This window comes from Pongo abelii, chromosome 12, assembly GCF_028885655.2.
Source record: "Pongo abelii isolate AG06213 chromosome 12, NHGRI_mPonAbe1-v2.0_pri, whole genome shotgun sequence".
In the NCBI taxonomy this organism is placed as follows: domain Eukaryota; kingdom Metazoa; phylum Chordata; class Mammalia; order Primates; family Hominidae; genus Pongo; species Pongo abelii.
The window spans coordinates 43,629,906-43,649,943 of NC_071997.2; the positions used below are offsets into that span (position 1 = coordinate 43,629,906).

At 42.0% G+C, this 20,038-nt stretch overlaps 1 long non-coding RNA gene and 3 gene segments (V, D, J or C); 3 read left to right on the plus strand and 1 right to left on the minus strand.

Annotated features, from left to right (window-relative positions):
* The first annotated feature begins 820 nt into the window (after nucleotides 1-820).
* Nucleotides 821-1,572, plus strand: LOC100938888 (immunoglobulin kappa variable 2-28-like). The segment is given in 3 exon segments: nucleotides 821-869; nucleotides 1,236-1,282; nucleotides 1,318-1,572. Coding segments are annotated over 3 exon segments (351 nt in total).
* A 2,298-nt stretch (nucleotides 1,573-3,870) lies between these two features.
* On the minus strand, nucleotides 3,871-18,106 carry LOC129057527 (uncharacterized). Its single transcript, XR_008522104.1, has 2 exons — nucleotides 17,988-18,106; nucleotides 3,871-4,953 (listed from the first exon to the last, which is right to left on the minus strand). It is a non-coding gene; the product is annotated as an uncharacterized LOC129057527 (long non-coding RNA).
* On the plus strand, nucleotides 5,762-6,407 carry LOC103889794 (immunoglobulin kappa variable 1-6-like). The segment is given in 2 exon segments: nucleotides 5,762-5,835; nucleotides 5,959-6,407. Coding segments are annotated over 2 exon segments (402 nt in total).
* LOC100938934 (immunoglobulin kappa variable 2-28-like) lies at nucleotides 13,854-15,338 on the plus strand. The segment is given in 2 exon segments: nucleotides 13,854-13,926; nucleotides 14,393-15,338. Coding segments are annotated over 2 exon segments (435 nt in total).
* Nucleotides 18,107-20,038: the final 1,932 nt, after the last annotated feature.

Consider the following 20,038-nt stretch of genomic DNA (forward strand, 5'->3'; position numbering starts at 1 on the left):
TTCTCATCATGAGCCTATGAAATTCTCTTTTGAGAGAGACCTCTGGTTAATCTGGTATAGGTGAAATTATTATAATGGGATATATTCCAGGTTCAACAATTGCTCATCAGGAATTCTACATTCACTGCCTGAGGCATAAAATTCCTGCCCCGTTTCCTCTTACTCAAGCTGGGCTCTTGGCTCTAAATGTAGAGACTCACATCCTTCTCCCTGTGAGGCCCTTGGACAGAGCGTTCTAATGAGGCTCACTCACCCGGTGCCAGGGGAGGGAAGATCCCAACACTTGCATCGAACATCCTTAAACAGTCATCCTGGAAACAGCAGATACCAGAGAGCTCTTGAAGTGGCTCAAGACCACTTTTTATTCGTAGGCTCTCTGCGTGTCAGTGCTTGTGGGGATGGGGCTGTTTCTTTCTCTAGACTGACTAGAAGGGAGTCATGTAGAATGGCATTCACCTTACAGAGGTGCATCCTAGACACACATTTCTACATCATCAGGGTCCTTCTGCTTTCTCAGTGTGGCATGCACTACACAGTGTTTCCCGGCCCAAGGTTCCAACTTCCACCGCAAGATCCTTATTCACATCAGTATAGGCAAATATGAATTCATCTTTCTTTGTCTTCCTTCAAAGGACAGTTGATGTCACATTGCTCACAGGAGAAACACACACCTACCCCACTGGCTCCTTCCAAACCCCTGCACCCACCAGAGGATTTGTATATTGTCCCCTAGGAAGGACCTTCTCTTGTCAGTCCGAGAGAAAAGCTCAGCTACAACCTTGCCTTCACTGATCAGGACTTCTGTATTCAATTTCTCAAAATGAGGCTCTCTGCTCAGCTCCTGGGGCTACTGATGCTCTGGGTGCCTGGTAAGGACAAAAGGATATGAGTGTAGGGTATGGGGTGGAAGGATGAGCTCTGGGACTCCACAGTGTCCCATGCTTATTCTAACCAAGCGTTAGAGGTGTATGGCCTATGTTTCAGGGAAGGGAATTTATAATTTTCTCTGTGAATAATTAGAAACCATCTGAAAGGAACAACGACCAGTACTCTGAATAATATCTTGAAAAATAAAGGAGTCTCTTGTACCTAGTAAATAATGGGTTCATTGTTAAAAGTTTATTTTTTATGATATGAATCAAAATTATTTTAAACAAATCAATATTATAAGCAAAATTACAAAAGTTGCTCATAATGTTTGTACACGACCTTGTACTTCACTCTCATTGGTTCAGGATCCAGTGGAGATATTGTGATGACCCAGACTCCACTCTCCCTGCCCGTCACCCCTGGAGAGCCAGCCTCCATCTCCTGTAGACCCCTGGAGAGCCAGCCTCCATCTCCTGTAGATCTAGTCAGAGCTTCCTGAAGAGTAATGGGTACACCTATTTGCACTGGTACCTGCAGAAGCCCGGCCAGTCTACACAGCTCCTAATCTATTTGGTTTCCAACTGCGCCTCTGGAGTCCCTGACAGGTTCAGTGGCAGTGGGTCCGGCACTGATTTCACACTGAAAATCAGCAGAGTAGAGGCTGAGGATATTGGCATTTATTACTACATGCAAAATCTATAAATTCCTTCCACAGTGCTACATCCTCAAAAAGAAACTTCTCTGCTGGGGTTGCCCAGCTGCTCACATGCACTGCTTTTCTGGGTAGAAGCTCAGATGGGACCCTGAGTTTGCAGAAGTGGAGGCTGTTGGAGAACTCAGGGTCAGAGTTTGATGCTAAGGACTCTGGCCCATGAATCCTCCATTGTACCTCAATCTCATATGTTAAGGCCCCATCAGCTGCCACCACCTGGGAATGGCATCAGCAGTAGGAGAATTCAGTTGGCCACATGCCCTGTGAGCAAGCAGCTATGATGAAAAAAGAGTGAATAAAATCTTACCCTCCCTGTCTTGCCCTCATTTTTCAAATACATTTGGTTGGCAGAATAAGCAGTCCATAGATGCAGATTAGTGATAACACAAGGGGAACACATTTTGGAAATTGCCAGATTAGGGTGTGTCTTATACAAAAAAATACTTGGTCATATTGAGATACTGATTTTGTCCCACTTTACCAACTTTGTATCTCCTTTATCAATGATAAACTACACTGCCCTCTCCAGTGTCATGCTGGAGAAAGCATTCTACATAAGCTGTCCTCAGGGGAGTATAGCTAAGAATAATTAGTAAAAATGTTTGATTTTTGGCTATTCATAGGCTTTGTAAATTCATGGCAGATATAAGACTCTAATGCCAAAATATTTTAATTTTCCTCAATTACCTTGTTTCCAGTGAAACAAATTTCTTGCAATTCCAAAAGTGAGCTTTGAACATAAACAGCATATTCAAAGATGTAGAACACAGATTTTACTAAATGCAATAATGTATGACATTTTTCTTCTTCACCCCGATTTTAAGAATTTCAGAATTATTTAACCTAAGTGCCATTTTAGAGATGACACATTCACTATTATGCTCTCATAAGAAAATATTTCAAATAATACAAAAATATTTCAAGTAATACAAAAATATTTTATCTTCATATTACTTCATCATTACCAGAAAATAAATAGAAATCCTTTCTTTTAGTTGTAAAAGCACAAAAAACTTATGCTTTCAATTGATTCCACTGAAAATAGTGTTCTAAAGTTCCATCAAAATTAATGATAAGTCATGTCAGTTCCATGACAGAACATGGTGTGATAGAAACAAAAGAATGATTGAAGCAACAGAATAAGAAGCTCCTGCTTCAGGCTTAGGGTTTAAAGTGTATTTGAGATGATTTTCAACTCCAAGATAATGAGTTTCATGGCAAGCACAATTAAAATTTCAAAGTGTCATTTTTGTTAAATTTAAAACGTGCATGGATAAATAGAAATCAACCAAACTGGAGTCATCAAATTAAAAAGCACAATACTTAATATGCTATTTAAAAGTACTACTAAATGCAACAAGGAGCTTAAAAGATATGAAATATTACAGAATGCAGTGGGAGACAACAAAGTGTGAGTAGCTAGAGCAGGAGCTGAGCAGCAATCATCATCTTTAGCCCTCATGTGATTGACAGCACCTAGTCACTATAGAATCTGCTTTGATGTGAGACAGGGAATAAGTTCTAAAACCATTCAAGGTGGTTGGACACACTTAGAAAAGGAACAAGCTCAAAATTTACATGATGGTGACATTCCCAGGGGCTATACTCTTAAATCAAAGTGCTGAAAAATAAATGATTCCAAAAACTGAAAGTGGACATCAAGTAGAATCAGAAAACAATCAAATTGCCAATTACAAAGCAGCCTCAAGATATGGTGCACTAAATATGACAAGGTTTCTGTGTCTGTGACATGGCAGGTCAGAAACAGGCAGATGGCCTTGGTGGTGCGGGTGGCTCTGCTTCATGAGGTCACTGAGGTGGGCGGGAGGCACGACTACCCTCAGAGCACAGGCTTCCTCCTTCCTCACAGTGGGTGCCCCGATGCCCATCCTCAGCAGCAAGAGTGGAACAGAGTGGAGAGAGCTCTGTTTTCTTCTAAAGATAAAAGAAAATTTGAACTTTCCATCAAATTTAACAGCAGATGGATTTGAGGGGACACAGTGAAACCATAGCACTGACCGAAGGAAGCTCATTCCACGCCCTGTGGTCTGCCGTGCATGCAGGCAGAGCTGCCTTTCTCAGAGACAGCAGTGAGGGGCAGAGATGGCCATGAGAAATCAGCAGAAGCACAGTGAAAGGGAAAGGCCTGGGTGCAGACACAGACTGATGCATCCATCCAGAAAAAAGCACCTGTATCTTCCACCTGGAGCGGCATCTCTCTGGAATGGTGTTTCTTGGCAGGTCAGTTGCAAGTCAAATAATCTGGGAAATAACATCTCCAGTTAGGCTGCATTTGTGTAATGTTTATTTCAAACTGAAAGCATTTAGAAAACATCAATTGGACAAAGGCTCTTTTCCAGAAGGAAGCCAATTGTCATGAAAACCCTCCCTGGGACTGTTGATCTATCAGGAAATATTAACATGCACTAGGAGTTAAATTCAAAAGAGATTAGAAGTTGACTTCATCCAGACAGGCTATTACCTATTCTTTTGAGGAACTATTTATTTTATTTTAGATCACTTACTCCCCCTAGGTTGGTTACAGTCCCCACCTCCCTCTCCCCTATAAAGGATGTATAAACACCTGGACCTCACTAGGTTATCTGGATAATCTCTCTCCTGTGATTTTTCCTCTGCATGTTAAATAAATTTGTTTGCCTTTTTCTCCTATTATTTGTCTTTTGTCTACTCATTTTAAGCAAACTTTAGAGGGCAAAATCAAACTTTGACATTTTACCCTACACAAGCAAGTTTCCTTAAAATTCCGGCCCCTGAATGGGCAGCAGGAGGGTGTGTGCAGATGCTACACCAGAGTGATTTGGCCACTTCTACTCAGAGATCAGTAATACTCCCCAGAACCCCAGGCTGCAGACCACTGATGCTGATGTAGGTGGATCTACTTCCTCTGCTGCTGAACCAAGCTGAGATGATGTGAGATATAACGGGTGCAAATCTATGTCCAGTTTTATCCAAATCCAAGTGATTTCTCCACATACGTGGGCATTTGCTTGATAGGAGATGGAGACTCTGTCCTGGATGTCAGACAGGAGGCTGGCATCTTGGTCAGAATGTCCCCACTTACTGCTAAACAGTGAAAGAGGAAAGTGGCTCTGATCGTGCAAGGCAGGGACATGCACTGAGCAGCAGCTGCCCTCACTAGGAGAGAGGGTTCACTGTCCTGATCTTCCCCAAGTTCTCTTTGTTACGTGCTCTTCAGAAATCCAGGCTTCAGAGGAGCTGCTCCAGAGCCCCCAGGGTCATGCTGGTGAGCAGTGCCGCTCAGAGTGTTACAAAGTGGATATAATATTGGTCTTCTTACTTTAGAGACAATTGATCCTTGCATAATTTCAAGTTTCTCTTAATCCATGCTCCTATAATTGGAGGAAGAAACAAGTAACTTTTTTTGAAGTAATCAGATCCGGCATCACGTCAGCCCTTTCTGCTGATAAACCCTGGGGAAAATACCCAATGACAGAAAAGGAGGTATAATATAGAGATCCCCAAAGCAAAAATAAGATGCAGCTCATATAATCTCTGGGCATTATTGAGGCATAAATGTGGAACTGTGAGTGACACATGCTTTGAGGACTTATAGCACCATCTTTGTGCACATGCGGTGAATTGCTTGACCTTATACTGATAATAAGAATGGCTTAAGGTTATTATAAAATACTTACAAATGTACTTAGTATTATCTCAATAAATATTTTTCTTCATTTTTTTAAGAAGGAATAATTTTACACTCACAGAAATGTTGTTAGCATAACACAAAGTACCCCCCTCCCTTTCAGAGTTTTTTGAAGACCTGCTGATTCCACACTCTAAAAACTTTACTTTGAGCTTCCTACAGAGAAGAATATTCTCCCAAATAATCCCCGTACGCCAATGGAATACATTACTCCCTCAAGTACTCAGCAGTATTTCAAATTTTGACAATTATAAAAAATGTTCTTTGTTACAAATTGGCCCCCAGGAAGAAACGGATTAAAGACAAATCCGTGTTGCCCTGGTCTGACCTGAGACCCTGGGGGCACTGTCCCTGTGCTGAGTTACTGAGACAAGCCAGCCCTGCAGCTGTTCCCAGCGGGCTCCATCCCTTGCTGATTTGTATGTTCCCAGAGCACAGCCCCCTGCCCTGAAGACTTATTAATAGGTTGCTCACATCCTGTGCAGGAGTAAGTCTCAGTCGGGAAACAGAATGGACGTGAGGGTTCCCACTCAGCTCCTGGGGCTCCTGCTGCTCTGGCTCCCAGGTAAGGAAGGAGAACATTGGGAGTTTACTAAACCTCTGTGCTCAGTACTGGCTGGATTTGCAGGGAGGGCTTCACATAACATGATTGATTGTGTGGATGTTTGTTTTATATTTCCAATCTCAGGTGCCACATGTGATATCCAGATGACCCAGTCTCCATTCTCCCTGTCTGCATCTGTAGGAGACAGAGTCACCATCACTAGCCGGGCAAGTCAGGGCATTACCAATGAGTTAGCCTGGTATCAGCAGAAACCAGGGAAAGCCCCTAAGTTCCTGATCTATTCTGCATCTAGTTTGCAGACGGGGGTCACATCTCGGTTCAGTGGCTGTGGATCTGGGACAGACTACACTCTCACCATCAGCAGCCTGCAGCCTGAAGATGTTGCAACTTATTACTGTCAACGGGATTATAATACCCCATTCACAGTGTTACAAGCCATAACAAAAACCCCCAGGGAAGCAGGTGTGTGAGTCTGTACTGCCCTAGCTGCTCCTCCTGGTGCCTCTATCTGCAGAGAACATCTCCCAAATTGCATCCACATTTTGAAGGTCACTGGAAAGCTTTCGTACAAGGTACCCTGAAGCCTCTTCTTTAACTTAATTGTCTTTCCTTCTCCTCATCCCCAGCAACACAGACATGGCAAAGCCTCTTCTGATTGCATTAAGAAGAGAGATGATAGTTTACTAAGAATGATGATTTCCAGTTTCATCCATGTCTATCGCAAGAACAAAAAACCAAACACCGCATATTCTCACTCATAGGTGGGAATTGAACAATGAGAACACATGGACACAGGAAGGGGAACATCACACTTCGGGGACTGTTGTGGGGTGGGGGGAGGGGGGAGGGATAGCATTGGGAGATATACCTAATGCTAGATGACAACTTGGTGGGTGCAGCGCACCAGCATGGCACATGTATACATATGTAACTCACCTGCACATTGAGCACATGTACCATAAAACCTAAAGTATAATAATGATAATAATAATAATAATAATAAAAGAAAAAAAAAAAAAAGAAGAGAGATGATTATGCCTGAGAAGTCTGAGTTATGGTGTGAGTTGGAATTAATATCATAAAGGAGACAGCACTCTTGAAATTCCAAGTAGAGTTTTTTTCTCAATACAGGAAACAGGAATCTAAACTGTAGTCTTTAAAAGTCTTAGGGGCATGGGGGTAAATACGCAAATACTGAAAAAGAAGGATTCTCTGGATCTTGCCATGAATCCAGAGTGCATCTACCACAGAAGATATAATTGCCAATCATGTCATCCTCAGACATATCTGGGAAGCCCAGGTTTGGGGCTGCTGATGCTCTCTGTCTGGAAAACCTGCCTGATTTTCTAAGGCACCTGCTTACAGTTCACCAGCCAGGGTCCTATTGCAAAGACACTTAGCAAAAGAAAATGATTAAAGGCCAATTTCTTCCAATGCCTATCTGGCCCTATTTTCCCTGAACCCTCCCTGTTACTTATACAAACCCTTTCATGGCTCTGTCCACTGACTCACTGAGCTCCCAACTCTCTGGTTTCCTGGTTCTGCCCTAAACAAGCCTTGCACTATCCTGCCCTTGGAACTCTACTCTCATTGCTTTCTCAGTGGTGATGCTTTTCCCCAGACCCCTCATGGGCTTCATCCCTCACTCCCAAAGCTGACCCAGAGCTTCCCATCTTAATGATCCCTCTGTATGTGTTCATAAGACACTGTAATCCACACTTCTGTTGGAAGCACTTTTCACGTTCTGACTCATGATATAATTTATTTCCTTATGATTTTACACTTGATAGGCTGACTCCCTCTAGTAGAATTTGAGCTTTGTGGAGTCAGGGGCCATTGTCTATTATTTGCATTGTTGCATCCCAGTGTAATGGTTGTACCTGGCAAACAGTAGGTGCTCAGAGGGGACCACTCTTCCCAGGAGTCTGCATATCTAGAAGTCTGGGAGAGTTGTAAAGAGTGGATTAAACTGTTTGTTGTATGGACAACGTTCCCTTTTCTTTTTTTATTCCTTTTTCATACACAGTCTTCAGGAAATAAGGAAAATTACAATTTTCAGAATTTATATAAAGTGTCTCAAGTGATATTTTAGGTTGTGTTTCCTGAAAACATATAATAATAAAATAACATTATTATACTCAATTGATTACATTATATTCCATATGTAATGATATATAATATATGCTGCATAAGTTATAACTATAGTAAATTTATTGACTTTCCTTTTAAAAGATAAAATTTATCAGATTATATCAATAGTCAGATAATTGATATTTCAGTTTTGTTAGCCAAGAAAGAAAACTGAATACATTACTTATTTAGATAAGAAAGAAAACAAATTTCCACAATTATTATTAATAATTTTAAATGGAATGTAATTCAAAGAGCTTCTCAGCCTGTTCAGGGGAATCTCACTCACCCTACATGTTCACAATTCTGAGGAAAACAAGAAAACACCAGATGAGATTCTTGTTTCCATCAGTGGTGTGAACAGAGGTTTTCAAAATTGTTAAAGGGAAAAGAGTCTGAGTCTGGGTGAATGGCTGTGTTGTGTAGAATGGAGTGCTCTAGAGAAGAGAAGATACCACCCCATTTATCCTGGCCAGCAGGACAGCACCATCATCACTCTGCAGGGGGTGGAATCACACAACAATGAGTCTGAGCCTGGAGTCTGCTTATCTTTGCAGCTGTGGTCACTCATGCACCCACAGTGCTTGGCCTAACAAAGTGATGTTCTTTACTAATTCTTCCAAAGAATGGAATATGTTCAGAGCTCATAGAAAAACTGTCTAAGCCACGAAGGAAATGTGTGTATGGAAGATGAATTTCTGATCAATGACTTCAGCCAGTTATAATCATGTAGCCAGGAAAATGACTGGGCATGTTGGGGGAAGAAAGAGAAAAAGAAACCACAGATTTTTATTTTTTTCTCCCAAGAGTTTTGTACTAAACACCATCTGTCTGAACCTAGGTATTTGGTGAGGTAGGAGGACAGGGATTAAATTATGTGTCTTGAGGAGAGAAGGTCTACACTCATGCAGAGCCAATAGCCTTTCTGACCTGACCACCTGGGCAGGGGCTTCTCAGTGCAAAGAAGAGGCAGGTGGTCTCTGCAGCTGGAAGCTCAGCACCTTCCCATGCTTCTTTGCATGTTCCTCCTAGCCACACTGTTGCTCAGAGCCCATATCAATGCCTGGGTGAGAACTCAGGGGAAGAGCTGCTCAGGTAAGACCCAGAAAGACTCACAGAAGCCCCAGCTCATCTTCTCTGCCTCCTGTTACTCTATCTCCCAGGTGAGGGAAAGATTAGATGGCTCTGCACTGAAACTCTCTCAACCTTCTTGGTTCCTCTGACCTGGCATCCCTGCTGAGCAAGAACAGTAATTATAATTCAATGTAGATCAGTGATTGTGGCTAAACTATGAGGATGGTGCACTTCATGTGGTTTATGTGGGTGGCTTTCCTGTTTTATTCCTATCTCAGTTCCTCCAGAGAAGTTATGTTGATGCAGTCTCCTGACTGCTTGTCTTTGTCTTCAGGGAACAGGGACTCCCTCATCTGTGGGTGCAGTCAGAGTACTGCTTATCTTGGTATTAGCAGAAACCTGGGAAGGCCCCTGGTTCCTCATCTATGGTGGATACAACAGGGCCACTATCATCCCAGAGGGGTTTAGTGATCTTGGGTCCAAGATAGACTTTAGTATCACCATCAGCTGCCTAGAGCCTGAAGATTTTGCACTGCTTTGTCTTTTTGATCTTTGTTGCTTTAAAATCTGTTCTGTCAGAAACTGCAATCCCTCCTTTTTTTTTTTTTGTTTTCCATTTCCTTGGTAGATTTTTCTCCATTTCTTTATTTTTAGCCTATATGTGTCATTGCAAGTGACACGGGTCCCTTGAAAACGCATACCAATGAATCTTAGTTCTTTTCCCAGCTTTCCACACCATGTCTTTTAATCGGAGCAATTACCCCATTTACATCTAAGGTTAGTATGAATATGTGTGGATTTGATCGTGTCATCATGATGTTAGCTAGTTATTTCACAGACTTGTTTATGTGGTTGCTTTATTGCATCACTTGTCTGAGTACTTCAGTGTGTTTTTGTAGTGGCTGGTAATGGTCTTTCCTTTCCATACTTAGTGCTTCCTTCAGGAGTTCTTGAAAGGCAGGTTTGGTGGTAACGTATTCCCTCAGCATCTGCTTGTCTTAAAAGGATCTTGTTTGTCCTCACTTATGAAGCTTAGTTTGACCGGATATAAAACTCTGGGTTGGAGTTTCTTTTCTTTGAGAATGTTGTATATTGACCCACAATCTCTTCCAGTTTACAGGATTTCTGCTGAGAGATCTACTGTTAGTCGAGTGGGCTTTTCTTTGTATGTGAGCTGGCCTTTCTCTCTAGCTGCATTTAAGGTGCCACCTTGGAAGCAGGAGCAGCCCTCACCAAACACCAAGATTGCCAGTGGCTTTACCCTGCACTTCCCAGTGTCCAGAACTGTGAGAAATAAATTTGTGTTTTTAATTAATACCCAGTTTAAGGTGTTTTTGTTTTCAGTACAAGTGTTTTGCAAAAATTGTTGTAGAACTTTTATTGTAAATTGAGTGACTATATATACGCAGAACTGGTTTCAGATTCTCTAACTCATTGCACTATGTTATCTGTCTCACCCTTCACTAAAACAATACTTCTTAAATTTTTTAATTAATTAATTTAGTATTTTTTGAGACAAGGTCTTGCTTTGTTTCCCAAATTGGAGTGCAGTGCTGCAATCTCAGCTCACTGGACCCTCTGTGTCCCAGGCTCGGCAGATCTTCTTACCTAGCCTCTCAAGTAACTGAGACCACAGGTGTGCACCACCATGCCCAGCAAATTTGTTGTACTTTTTGTAGCAATTGGGTTTCACCATATTTCACAGGCTGATCTCAAACTCCTGAGCTCAAGCTATCCACCCACCTCAGCCTCCCAAACTGCAGAAACTACAGGTGTGAATCACTGCACCCAGCCACAGTGTTGGTATGTAATACAGGTTTTCATTTTGAGTCCTTCCATCTCTTTCTCCTTATGTAAAATTTACCATGGCTGTTTTTTGCCTCTTCGCTTGTCCATCTAAGTTAGAAACATCTTTTCAATTTCAACAAAAATCCCAAGTGATTTTGATTGTCACTGTATTGAATTAATTTGGGGAGAGCTATTATGTTTACGATATTAAGTTTTCTAATATGCATACATGGAATCAGTTTTCATTTATCAGGTCTCCTTGAGTCTCTCTCCATTACCTTTTGTACATTTGCACAGACTCTTTATAACTTTTTATTTTACCATAATGTCAAACAGAGACACGCTGCAAAAATATTGTAAGAAATATAAAATGGACCCAGGTTCATTTGGTATCAATAGTTGACTTTCTAATTCTATATTCCTTCTATAAGTTGGTATTCTGGGTACTATTGATGCAAACAAAACAAACTATCCCCAAACTTAATGACACATGAAAAGTGCAATCATCTGCCTATCATCTCTGCTCTTCTGGGTGTTGCCTGGGCTCAAAAAAGCTCCTGCCAGGTTTTCCTAAGGATGTAGTCAGAGGGTGGGTGGGGAAGGTGTCATCTCAAAGGTGGTTAACACTGGATACAGGGTTCTCAGATGGGGCTGTTTGCCAATTCATATGGCTACTTGGTTCCCACAACACTTCCCCCACAGGAGTAGACAGAAGTTATGTAGACTAAATGTCCTCTTATAGCCTCACAAGGGAAATAGTGCTACTTCTACTACAGTCACATCCCCGCCAAGAGTCAACAGAAATGAAGTGTAAAGCAGTAGGCTTAATGGGAGGAGCATCAAGATCATGCTGTTAGAAGAAACTGCATGATAAGAGTTCTTGTCACAGGCATTTTGGAAAATACAACAGGTATCAGTGCACCCGTGACCAAAGCAATTCACATTCTTCCCAAATGCTAAATACTCTCAGCTCCACATGCCCAAGCATTATTCCATGATAGTGTTAAGGTACCCTCAAAATGATGTCCTGGGGGAGTGATATTAGCAAAACGACAGAGTAGGGGATACCAGCCTTAATCTGCTCACCTCCCCCCACCAACAAAAGAAACCATAAACGCACATACAAAAAGCAAAACCAACAATTAGAAAGCTATCTAAGAAAGAAAATAGCCCTTGGAGACCTCAAGTGTCCAATTAAATAAGTGCAGAAACACAGTGGATGAAAATCCCAGAATAACCGTACAGAAAAGATCGCCGGGAGATGGCACATCTGAGAGTTTTGAGACATCTAGGAGCAAAGAAACAGGAAGCAATTGTTACCAGCCAGGAGGCAGGGCCACTGCAGTCCCCACGGCCTGCTCTGTGGAGGACCCTGCAGACTTTGCAGCTGAGGACCTCAGTATCTCCCAGGGCAGCTCCAGTCTACAGCTTTCCTAATGAAGGCCCCTTAGCGTTCATTGAAGATCACAGCAGCCTGCTCCATAGAGGACACTGGTGCTTTTGGCACTAAAAATATCTGCAGCCACGGCATGTAAATCACCCCAGAGAGGAAGATCCTGCGATACCTTCCCTCCACATCCTCCCAAGAATCAGCCACTGTTGTGCTGCCTGGGATGGGGCTGCCTCCCAGCCCCAACTCTGCGTCATCCCAACCCAGGCTCCAGGACCTCATCCTGTGTTGGCAACTCAGACCCTGAGCCACTTCCACGTGGACCAGCACCGCCCCTGGCCCAGAGCTGCTGTCGCTACAAGTGCACCCACACTCCAGAGCCTGGCCCTGAGGCTGCTCTGGAAATTGCCTAAGACATAACATAAATAGAAAATGTACAGCAACACAGTAGAGTGAAATGCTGAGAATAACCACACAGAAAGCATCTCTGGGAGGTGGCACACCTGAGAGACCTGAGAAATATTGGCAAATGTGTCAAGAGTAATGAAACGCATTAGTCCATAAGATCAAAAAAATGGAACTTACTCAGGATAAACATCAAGACATGCATCAGTATACAGATTATAGTTCAAATGCTGAATCACATACGAAAAGAAAATCTCAAATGTATACAGTTTCATTCATTATACCAGGCAAACAGTAATAAAATCCTTGGTTAACTGTTCATGGGACCAATAAAGGCAAGAAGACAAATGAGATTACACAACTAAATGCTGGGTGGAGGGGACTCAACCAAGGATTCATTATCTAGTGAAAATATGCTTCCAAAATAAAGGTAAAGTAAAAACATTTCTTGATGAACAAAATGAAGATGAATGATTTCTTGCAGATATGCTCTATAGGATACTTAAGAGGAAATTTTTCAGAATCACAGGAAATGACAGTAGATAGTAAGCTGAATGCACAGAAATAAATGAAGATTTCACAAATGGTGAAGTAAAGAGCAAGAGGCAAGGAAAATCAAACAAACAAAAAAAGGTGTTTCCTTCAATTTATATGAAACTCTAGTCCAGGGAAAACCAAGCTATTGTGATGAATGTCTGAATTCCAGTTACCTTGATTGGGATGGGGGAGCAGCTGTTGCCTGGGAAGGTCCACGAGGGATGAATCTGGAAAATTTGAAATATTCTATAGATTCTTTGGAATGGAGAACATACATAAAACTTAGCTGCATATTTAACATTTCAGACCTTTGCTCTGTGTGTGTATTACCTCAATAAAAAAATTGAAAAAGCTAATTCTGGACTCAAACAAATAAGAATAAAGAAAGAAGAGTTATCAATTATTTATGGAATCTCAGCCTTACTAAGGAGGAGTGAAAAATGCACCCGGGAAGAGCTAAAAAATAGGCAAATTTGCCCCACTCATGCAGTATGGATTTTATCTCTGTTGGTTTCCCTCCAAACAGAGAAGATACTTAAGTTATTTTTCTTACAAGAGAGGCCCCTTCACACCCCCCTTGCCTCTTTCCACCCCACTGCACCCACCAGGTGATTTGCATATTGTCTCCTGGGGAGGACCTTCCTTTGTAAGTCTGAGATAAATGCTCAGCTCCAACCTTGCCTTGACTGATCAGGACTCCTCAGTTCATCTTCTCAGAATGAGGCTCCCTGCTCAGCTCCTGGGGCTGCTAATGCTCTGGGTCCCTGGTAAGAACAGAAGGGAGAAGAGGGAGGAGAATCGGGTTGGAGGGTGAGCTCTGGGGGCCCCACTGCCTCCCATGTGTGTTCTGTGCATGTGTTAGATGTGTTCACCTCATCCTCCAGGATGGGGCAGGTGATATCCTGATCTGTGAGAGTGAGGAAGATTCTAGAAGAAGCAAGGGCCTGTGCCTTAGACAAACTCTGAATCAGGAAGAGGACGATGAATTCGGGGACCTCTTTGTGCCTTGCATCTGTAGAGTGCTTTCTTGAAATTGAATATTCTTGGAGTATGAATACAAGTTGCAAAGAAATTATTAGATTGGTGCAAAAGGAATTGCATTTTGTTTGCCATTAAAAGCAACGGCAAAACCCGTAATTACTTCTATATATAGGCTGAAATAACAAATAAAAAACTACGAACATGATATATAATATTTGTATGTAACCTTGCACTTCTCTCTCATTATTTCAGCCTCCAGTGGAGATGTTGTGATGACCCAGACTCCACTCTCCTTGCCTGTCACCCCTGGAGAGCCGGCCTCCATCTCCTGCAGGTCTAGTCAGAGCCTCCTGCATAGTGATGGAAACACCTATTTGGATTGGTACCTGCAGAAGCCAGGCCAGTCTCCACAGCTCCTGATTTATAGGGTTTCCAACCGGGCCTCTGGAGTCCCAGACAGGTTCAGTGGCAGTGGGTCAGGCACGGATTTCACACTGAAAATCAGCAGGGTGGAGGCTGAGGATGTTGGGGTTTATTACTGCATGCAAGCTACAAAAACTCCTCCCACAGTGCTACATCCTCGAACAGAAACCTCCCTGCTGGGTTGGCCCAGCTGCCCACATGGGCTGCTTGTCTGAGGGAACAGCTGAGCAGAGTCTCTGAGTCTGCAGAAGAGAAGGCTGTTGGGGATGTCAGGGCAGGGTTTGCTGCTGAGGACGCTGGTCCATGAGAGCCTCAGCAGCACCTCAGATTTCACATGTTAAGGCCCCACAAGCAGTCACAGCCTGGGGAAGGCATCAGGAGGAGGAGAATTCATGGAGGCCATGTGCCCTGGGAGCAACCAGCTATGATGAAGGGAGAGTGAATGAAAGCTCACATCCTCTCCCTCCCTGTCTTGCCCATATTTGCCAAGTTCATGCAACTGTCAGAATAACCAGACCATGGATTCAGTTTAGTGAGAACACAAGTAGAACACATACAGGAAATGACCAGCTTGGGGTTTATTTCACACACGATGACACTTAGTCATATTGGGAAATTCATAGTCTCCCATCTCCCTAATTCTGCTCTCTGACTCCCACTAAACCCCCCTCTCCAGTGTCTTACAGGTAAAAGCATTCTACACAAGCTTTGTGCAGGGGAGTACAGCTAACACTTAGAAAAAAATGTTTGATGTTGGATTATTCAAATACACTTTGTAAACTCATGGCAGGTATGAGATCTTAATGTCAAAAGATTGATTACTCTTAATTATTATTTGCCAAGTGAAAGCAGAGTTTTCACAATTCCAAAAGTGGCCTTTGAAAATAAACTGCAGAAACTCAAAGATGGAAAATATAAAGTTTATTTCAAGTAAAAAAGAGAACATTCAGAATTATGTGAGCTTTTTATTTCTCTTCCAAATTCTAAAGGTTTTGAAAGTATTTAGGCTAAGTTCTATTTTAGAGTAGAAATGTATTACTATGTTTTCAAAAGAAAAGTTTTCAAAAAATACAGAAATGCATTCTTTTCACATGATTATATCATTACCTGAAAATGAATCTGAATTCAATGTTTTAGTTGTAAATGCCTGGAGCATCTATACTTTTCATAGATTTTATTAAATATAGTGTTCTAAATGATATTGAACCCAATAATGAGTCACACGAGGTACATATAATAACACTGTGTGATAGACACAAAATAATGACAGAATCAACAGAAGAAGTTCTGCTTCAGGCTAAGGGTAGAAAGTACACTTGGATGATTGCTCATTCCAATATAACAAATTTCATGGTAAGTGCAATTAAAATTCCAAAGTTCCACTTCTGTTATGTTAAAAATTGTGTGGCAATATTTTTATAGATATCAATCACACTGGAGCCTGCAAATGAAAAAAAAAGTGACACCATATGTTTTTAAAATACTGATAAATGAATCATTGATCTTAAGAGTCATTATACAGAATTCAGTTAAGGAACACAAAGTGCAATGGGGTGTGATGGCTCATGCCTGTAATCCCAACACTTTGGGAGGTCAAGACGGGCTAATCCCCTGAGATCAGGAGTTCAAGACCAGCCTGGCCAACATGGTGAAACCCTGTCTCTACTACAAATACAAAAATTGGCTGGTATGGTGGCATGTGCCTGTAACTCCAGCTACTCAGGAGGCTGAGGCAGGAGAATCGCTTGAACCTGGGAGGTGGAGGTTGCAGTGAACTGAGATCAGCCAGTGCACTCCAACCTAGTTAACCGGGTGACACTCTGTCAAAAAAAAAAAAAATGTAAGTAGTATGACCCTGAGCTAAGCAATGATGTTGTCATCATTAGCCCTCATGTAATTGATAGCCTCTAGCGACCTTGAATTTCTGCTTTGCTGTGAGACACAAGATTAGTCCCAACCCATTCAAGATGGTTAGATATCTTAAACAAACAAACAAGCAACTTATATAATGCTGATGTAACAAAGGGCTACACTCTCAAAACAAAATGTTGAAAGGTAAACGATCCCCTGAACCTGAGAGAAGATACAAGTAGAATAAAAAGTGGCTGGTACAAAGAAGCTTCTAGTTGCACTTAACCAAATGTGACAAGGTTTCTGTGTCTGCGCCATGGCAGTGGAGAGGCAGGTGGGTGGCCTTGAGGGTGTCTTTGGCTCTTGTTCCATGAGGTCACTCAGGTGCACAGGAGGCACGACCACCCTTAGCGCACAGCTTTCCTCCTTCCTCACAGTCGCTGCCCCCAAGGCCATCCTCAGAAGCATGAGTGGAACACAGTGAAGGGAAAGCTGTTTTCTTCTAAAGATCAAAAATCTTGAACTTTCAAATAGGGATAAATGTTATTTTTGCTCCAAGCACACATTTGAGAAATCTTCCATTTAGCGGATCTGATGATAAACCCACATTTTTTGTTTGTTTTAATCTGAAAATGTATTTGTATGATTCTTGGAAATATTTTTTTGCATATAAAATTATATTTTATCAGCTTATTTCAAGTTTTATTTACCATTTGATAATTAGTCCTAAAATGTCATCGATTAAAGAAAGAATCATCTATTGTTCCAACTGTCCTTTACTAAAAGTAATTTGTCTTTTTAACCTCATCAGGCTCCTTTTAAGCTCTCAAACTGACCTTTTTTTTTTTTTTTACTGATTCAATGCATTGTCAATTTATTATTTATGATGAATTTATTTATGTATTTATTTTCGCTATCACAAATAGAAAAAGCCTATAAGTTGCTATGCCAAAAACCTGCCTCTAGATGGCAAACAAACCCCACAATACACAAAAGACAGCCAAGTTCTTAGTAACACTGGGAAAGGAAGAGGGCTTCTGTCCCATTAGCAACTTGGAGCCCTTAAGGCAAGAATGAGGTGGAACATCTGGAACATCTGGGAGGAGACACCAGGGTGCGGAGTAGTGGGGAACCTGCTCTGTGCTCTGAAACTGAAAGCCCAGCCTTGCCTCTCACTGCTGCCTTGACTGTGTCCCCATCTGCTGTGAAGTGAATGGTGTCTTCTAAATTCATGCTGAGCCCTAATTGCTGAAAAGTGTAAGACATGGAATGTGGGGATTATGTGCATCTTCCCGACACCAACATGATGCTCAGGAAGGAGACTTCTTGCTTTCTCTTAGGATTCTTTTACTAACCAACATTTTCCCTCTACTGCATATTTCCCTTCCCTGATTGTCCCTCCCTTTTGACAGAAGATGGCCCAGGGGATTCACTACTGAGTCTCAACCTCTTACCCAAAGCCCTCAGTCTAGTGTTGCTCTTTCCTTCATGCTATTTTTGTTTGTTTCTTTTCTTGTAATCACCCTGGCAATAAAATAATCACTTTTTTCTTTCTACCTATTAAAGATGTTACCTTAGTTAATTACAGTGGTTTCCTTCAGAATGATAAATGGTCTTTCAAAATGATGTAAAGAGATCTCAATCCATGTGCTCCAGAAGTTGCATGAAGCTATGTCTAGCACGAGTGCCAGTGACTCTCCCAGAGTGCTCCATGCAGCTGGCCTCACAGAGTCCCTCTGTGCTGTCATATCACCCACTGTCTTCTGTGAATGAAATATTCTGATTAGAATCCTGGTGGATGCTATTTGAGCCAGTGCCCATGCAACTCCCATGAAAGCTGAGGACCACAGGACCCTGAAGACAATCACAGGTCTCTAGACTCACAGCTCATGACCATCCTCTGCAGACACAGCTTCTCCCCAGATGGCTGAGGGCTGTCATTGGCTGTGTCCTGCCTTGTGCATGACAACAGGAGACACAGAAGGTCTGTAAGCAGCCCTGCAAGCCAGGTTCTGAACAAGCCCTCCTGTGTGGGGCCCTCTTACCTGGACATAGGTGTGTAAACCAAAAATGAAACTCTAAGCTCCCTAACCAACTGAATGAACTCCTCCTCTCAGCAAAGGACACACCAAAATCAACCTGAAATACAATGCAGTCCATGATCGGAACAGATGATTGGATATGCCTTAACCTACCCTCTTCCCTTTAAAATTCAGGCACAATGGACCAGCTTTTAATATTAAGACGGAGACCTTGAGACTGACAAAGGAAACTCTTTATAGCAATAAGATACCTACGTGACAGATACCACGTCCTAAGAGAAATCAAAGTATTTTCCCCAAGATATTGTTATTTAATGTATTTGAAAATGCCTCTGCAAAGCTGGTTCTTGTGGGAAAAATCTACATTCTATAGAGATTCCTACCCCTTTTTAAGGCTCATTCCTGACCAAGAGAGATTTAACTAAGAGTTTGGCACCTTTTAAGTCTGCTAAGAAACAATTACGATCTATTTTCTCTGAAGCCTGCTACCTGGAGGCTTCATCTGCATGATGCAACCTTGGCTCCAAAACCTTTTTTTCTAAACCCAGAAACTCCCTTGTGTTGATTACAGGTCATTAGATAAACTCTTTCAACCCCTTATGGAATCTTTGAATCTACCTATGACCTGGAAGTCCCCAACATCCCCCCTTCTTCGGGCTGTCCTGCCTTTCTGTATCAAAGCAATGTACAGCTTACACATATTGATTGATATCTTATGTCTCCCTAAAACGTGTAAAACCAACCTGTAGCCCGACCACCTTGGGCACACGTTCTCAAGACCTCCTGAGGCTGTTTCACTGATATTTCTTTAACTGTGACCAAATAAATTTCTAAACTGATTGAGACTTTTCTCAGAGACTTATTTGTTTATAGGTGTCACTGGATACACTTAAGGAAGTGAAGAGATTTATGACATTGAGAAAAGGAGGAAGCCAGGGTGTGTGGAGAGAGAGAGAGAGAGAGAGAGAGAGAGTGATGTATATACAGGAGTGATACTGAGACCTGCTGTGAGCATTTTTACATAAAGTCAAGAAAATATCAGTTACAGGTACAGGTTACCCAGAGATGTAAAACTGTGAATGCAGTTCTTGCTCTTTATACACAGAGAATTTCCTTTGGATCTGTGGACTCATGGCTGTGGCTGCACCACATCCAGGCTGGGGGAGACTCATGTCTCACTCAGAGTTGATAAGAACCTGGAAGCCGTGAGAGGACCTGATTCCACATGACCAGGGAGACTGCGTGGGAAGAGCTTTTCTAATCACCACTTGAAAAAACATCATGCAAAGTTATTTCTTATTTTTTCTGTGTCGTTAACCTAGAAGATTCTTCACTTAGGAGAGTCCTCTGGGCCAGGCACAATGGCTCACACCTGTAATCCCAGCACTTTAGGGGGCCAAGGCAGGCAGATCTTCTGAGGTCAAGAGTTCAAGACAAGCCCGGACAACATGGTGAAACCCCATCTCTACTAAAAAAAAAAAAAAAAAAAAAAAAAAAGCCCTCTGGTTAACCTTGTGTCTGTGAGATGATTATGATGAGATAGATCCCAGATTGAATAACTGGTCACCAGGACTTTTATATT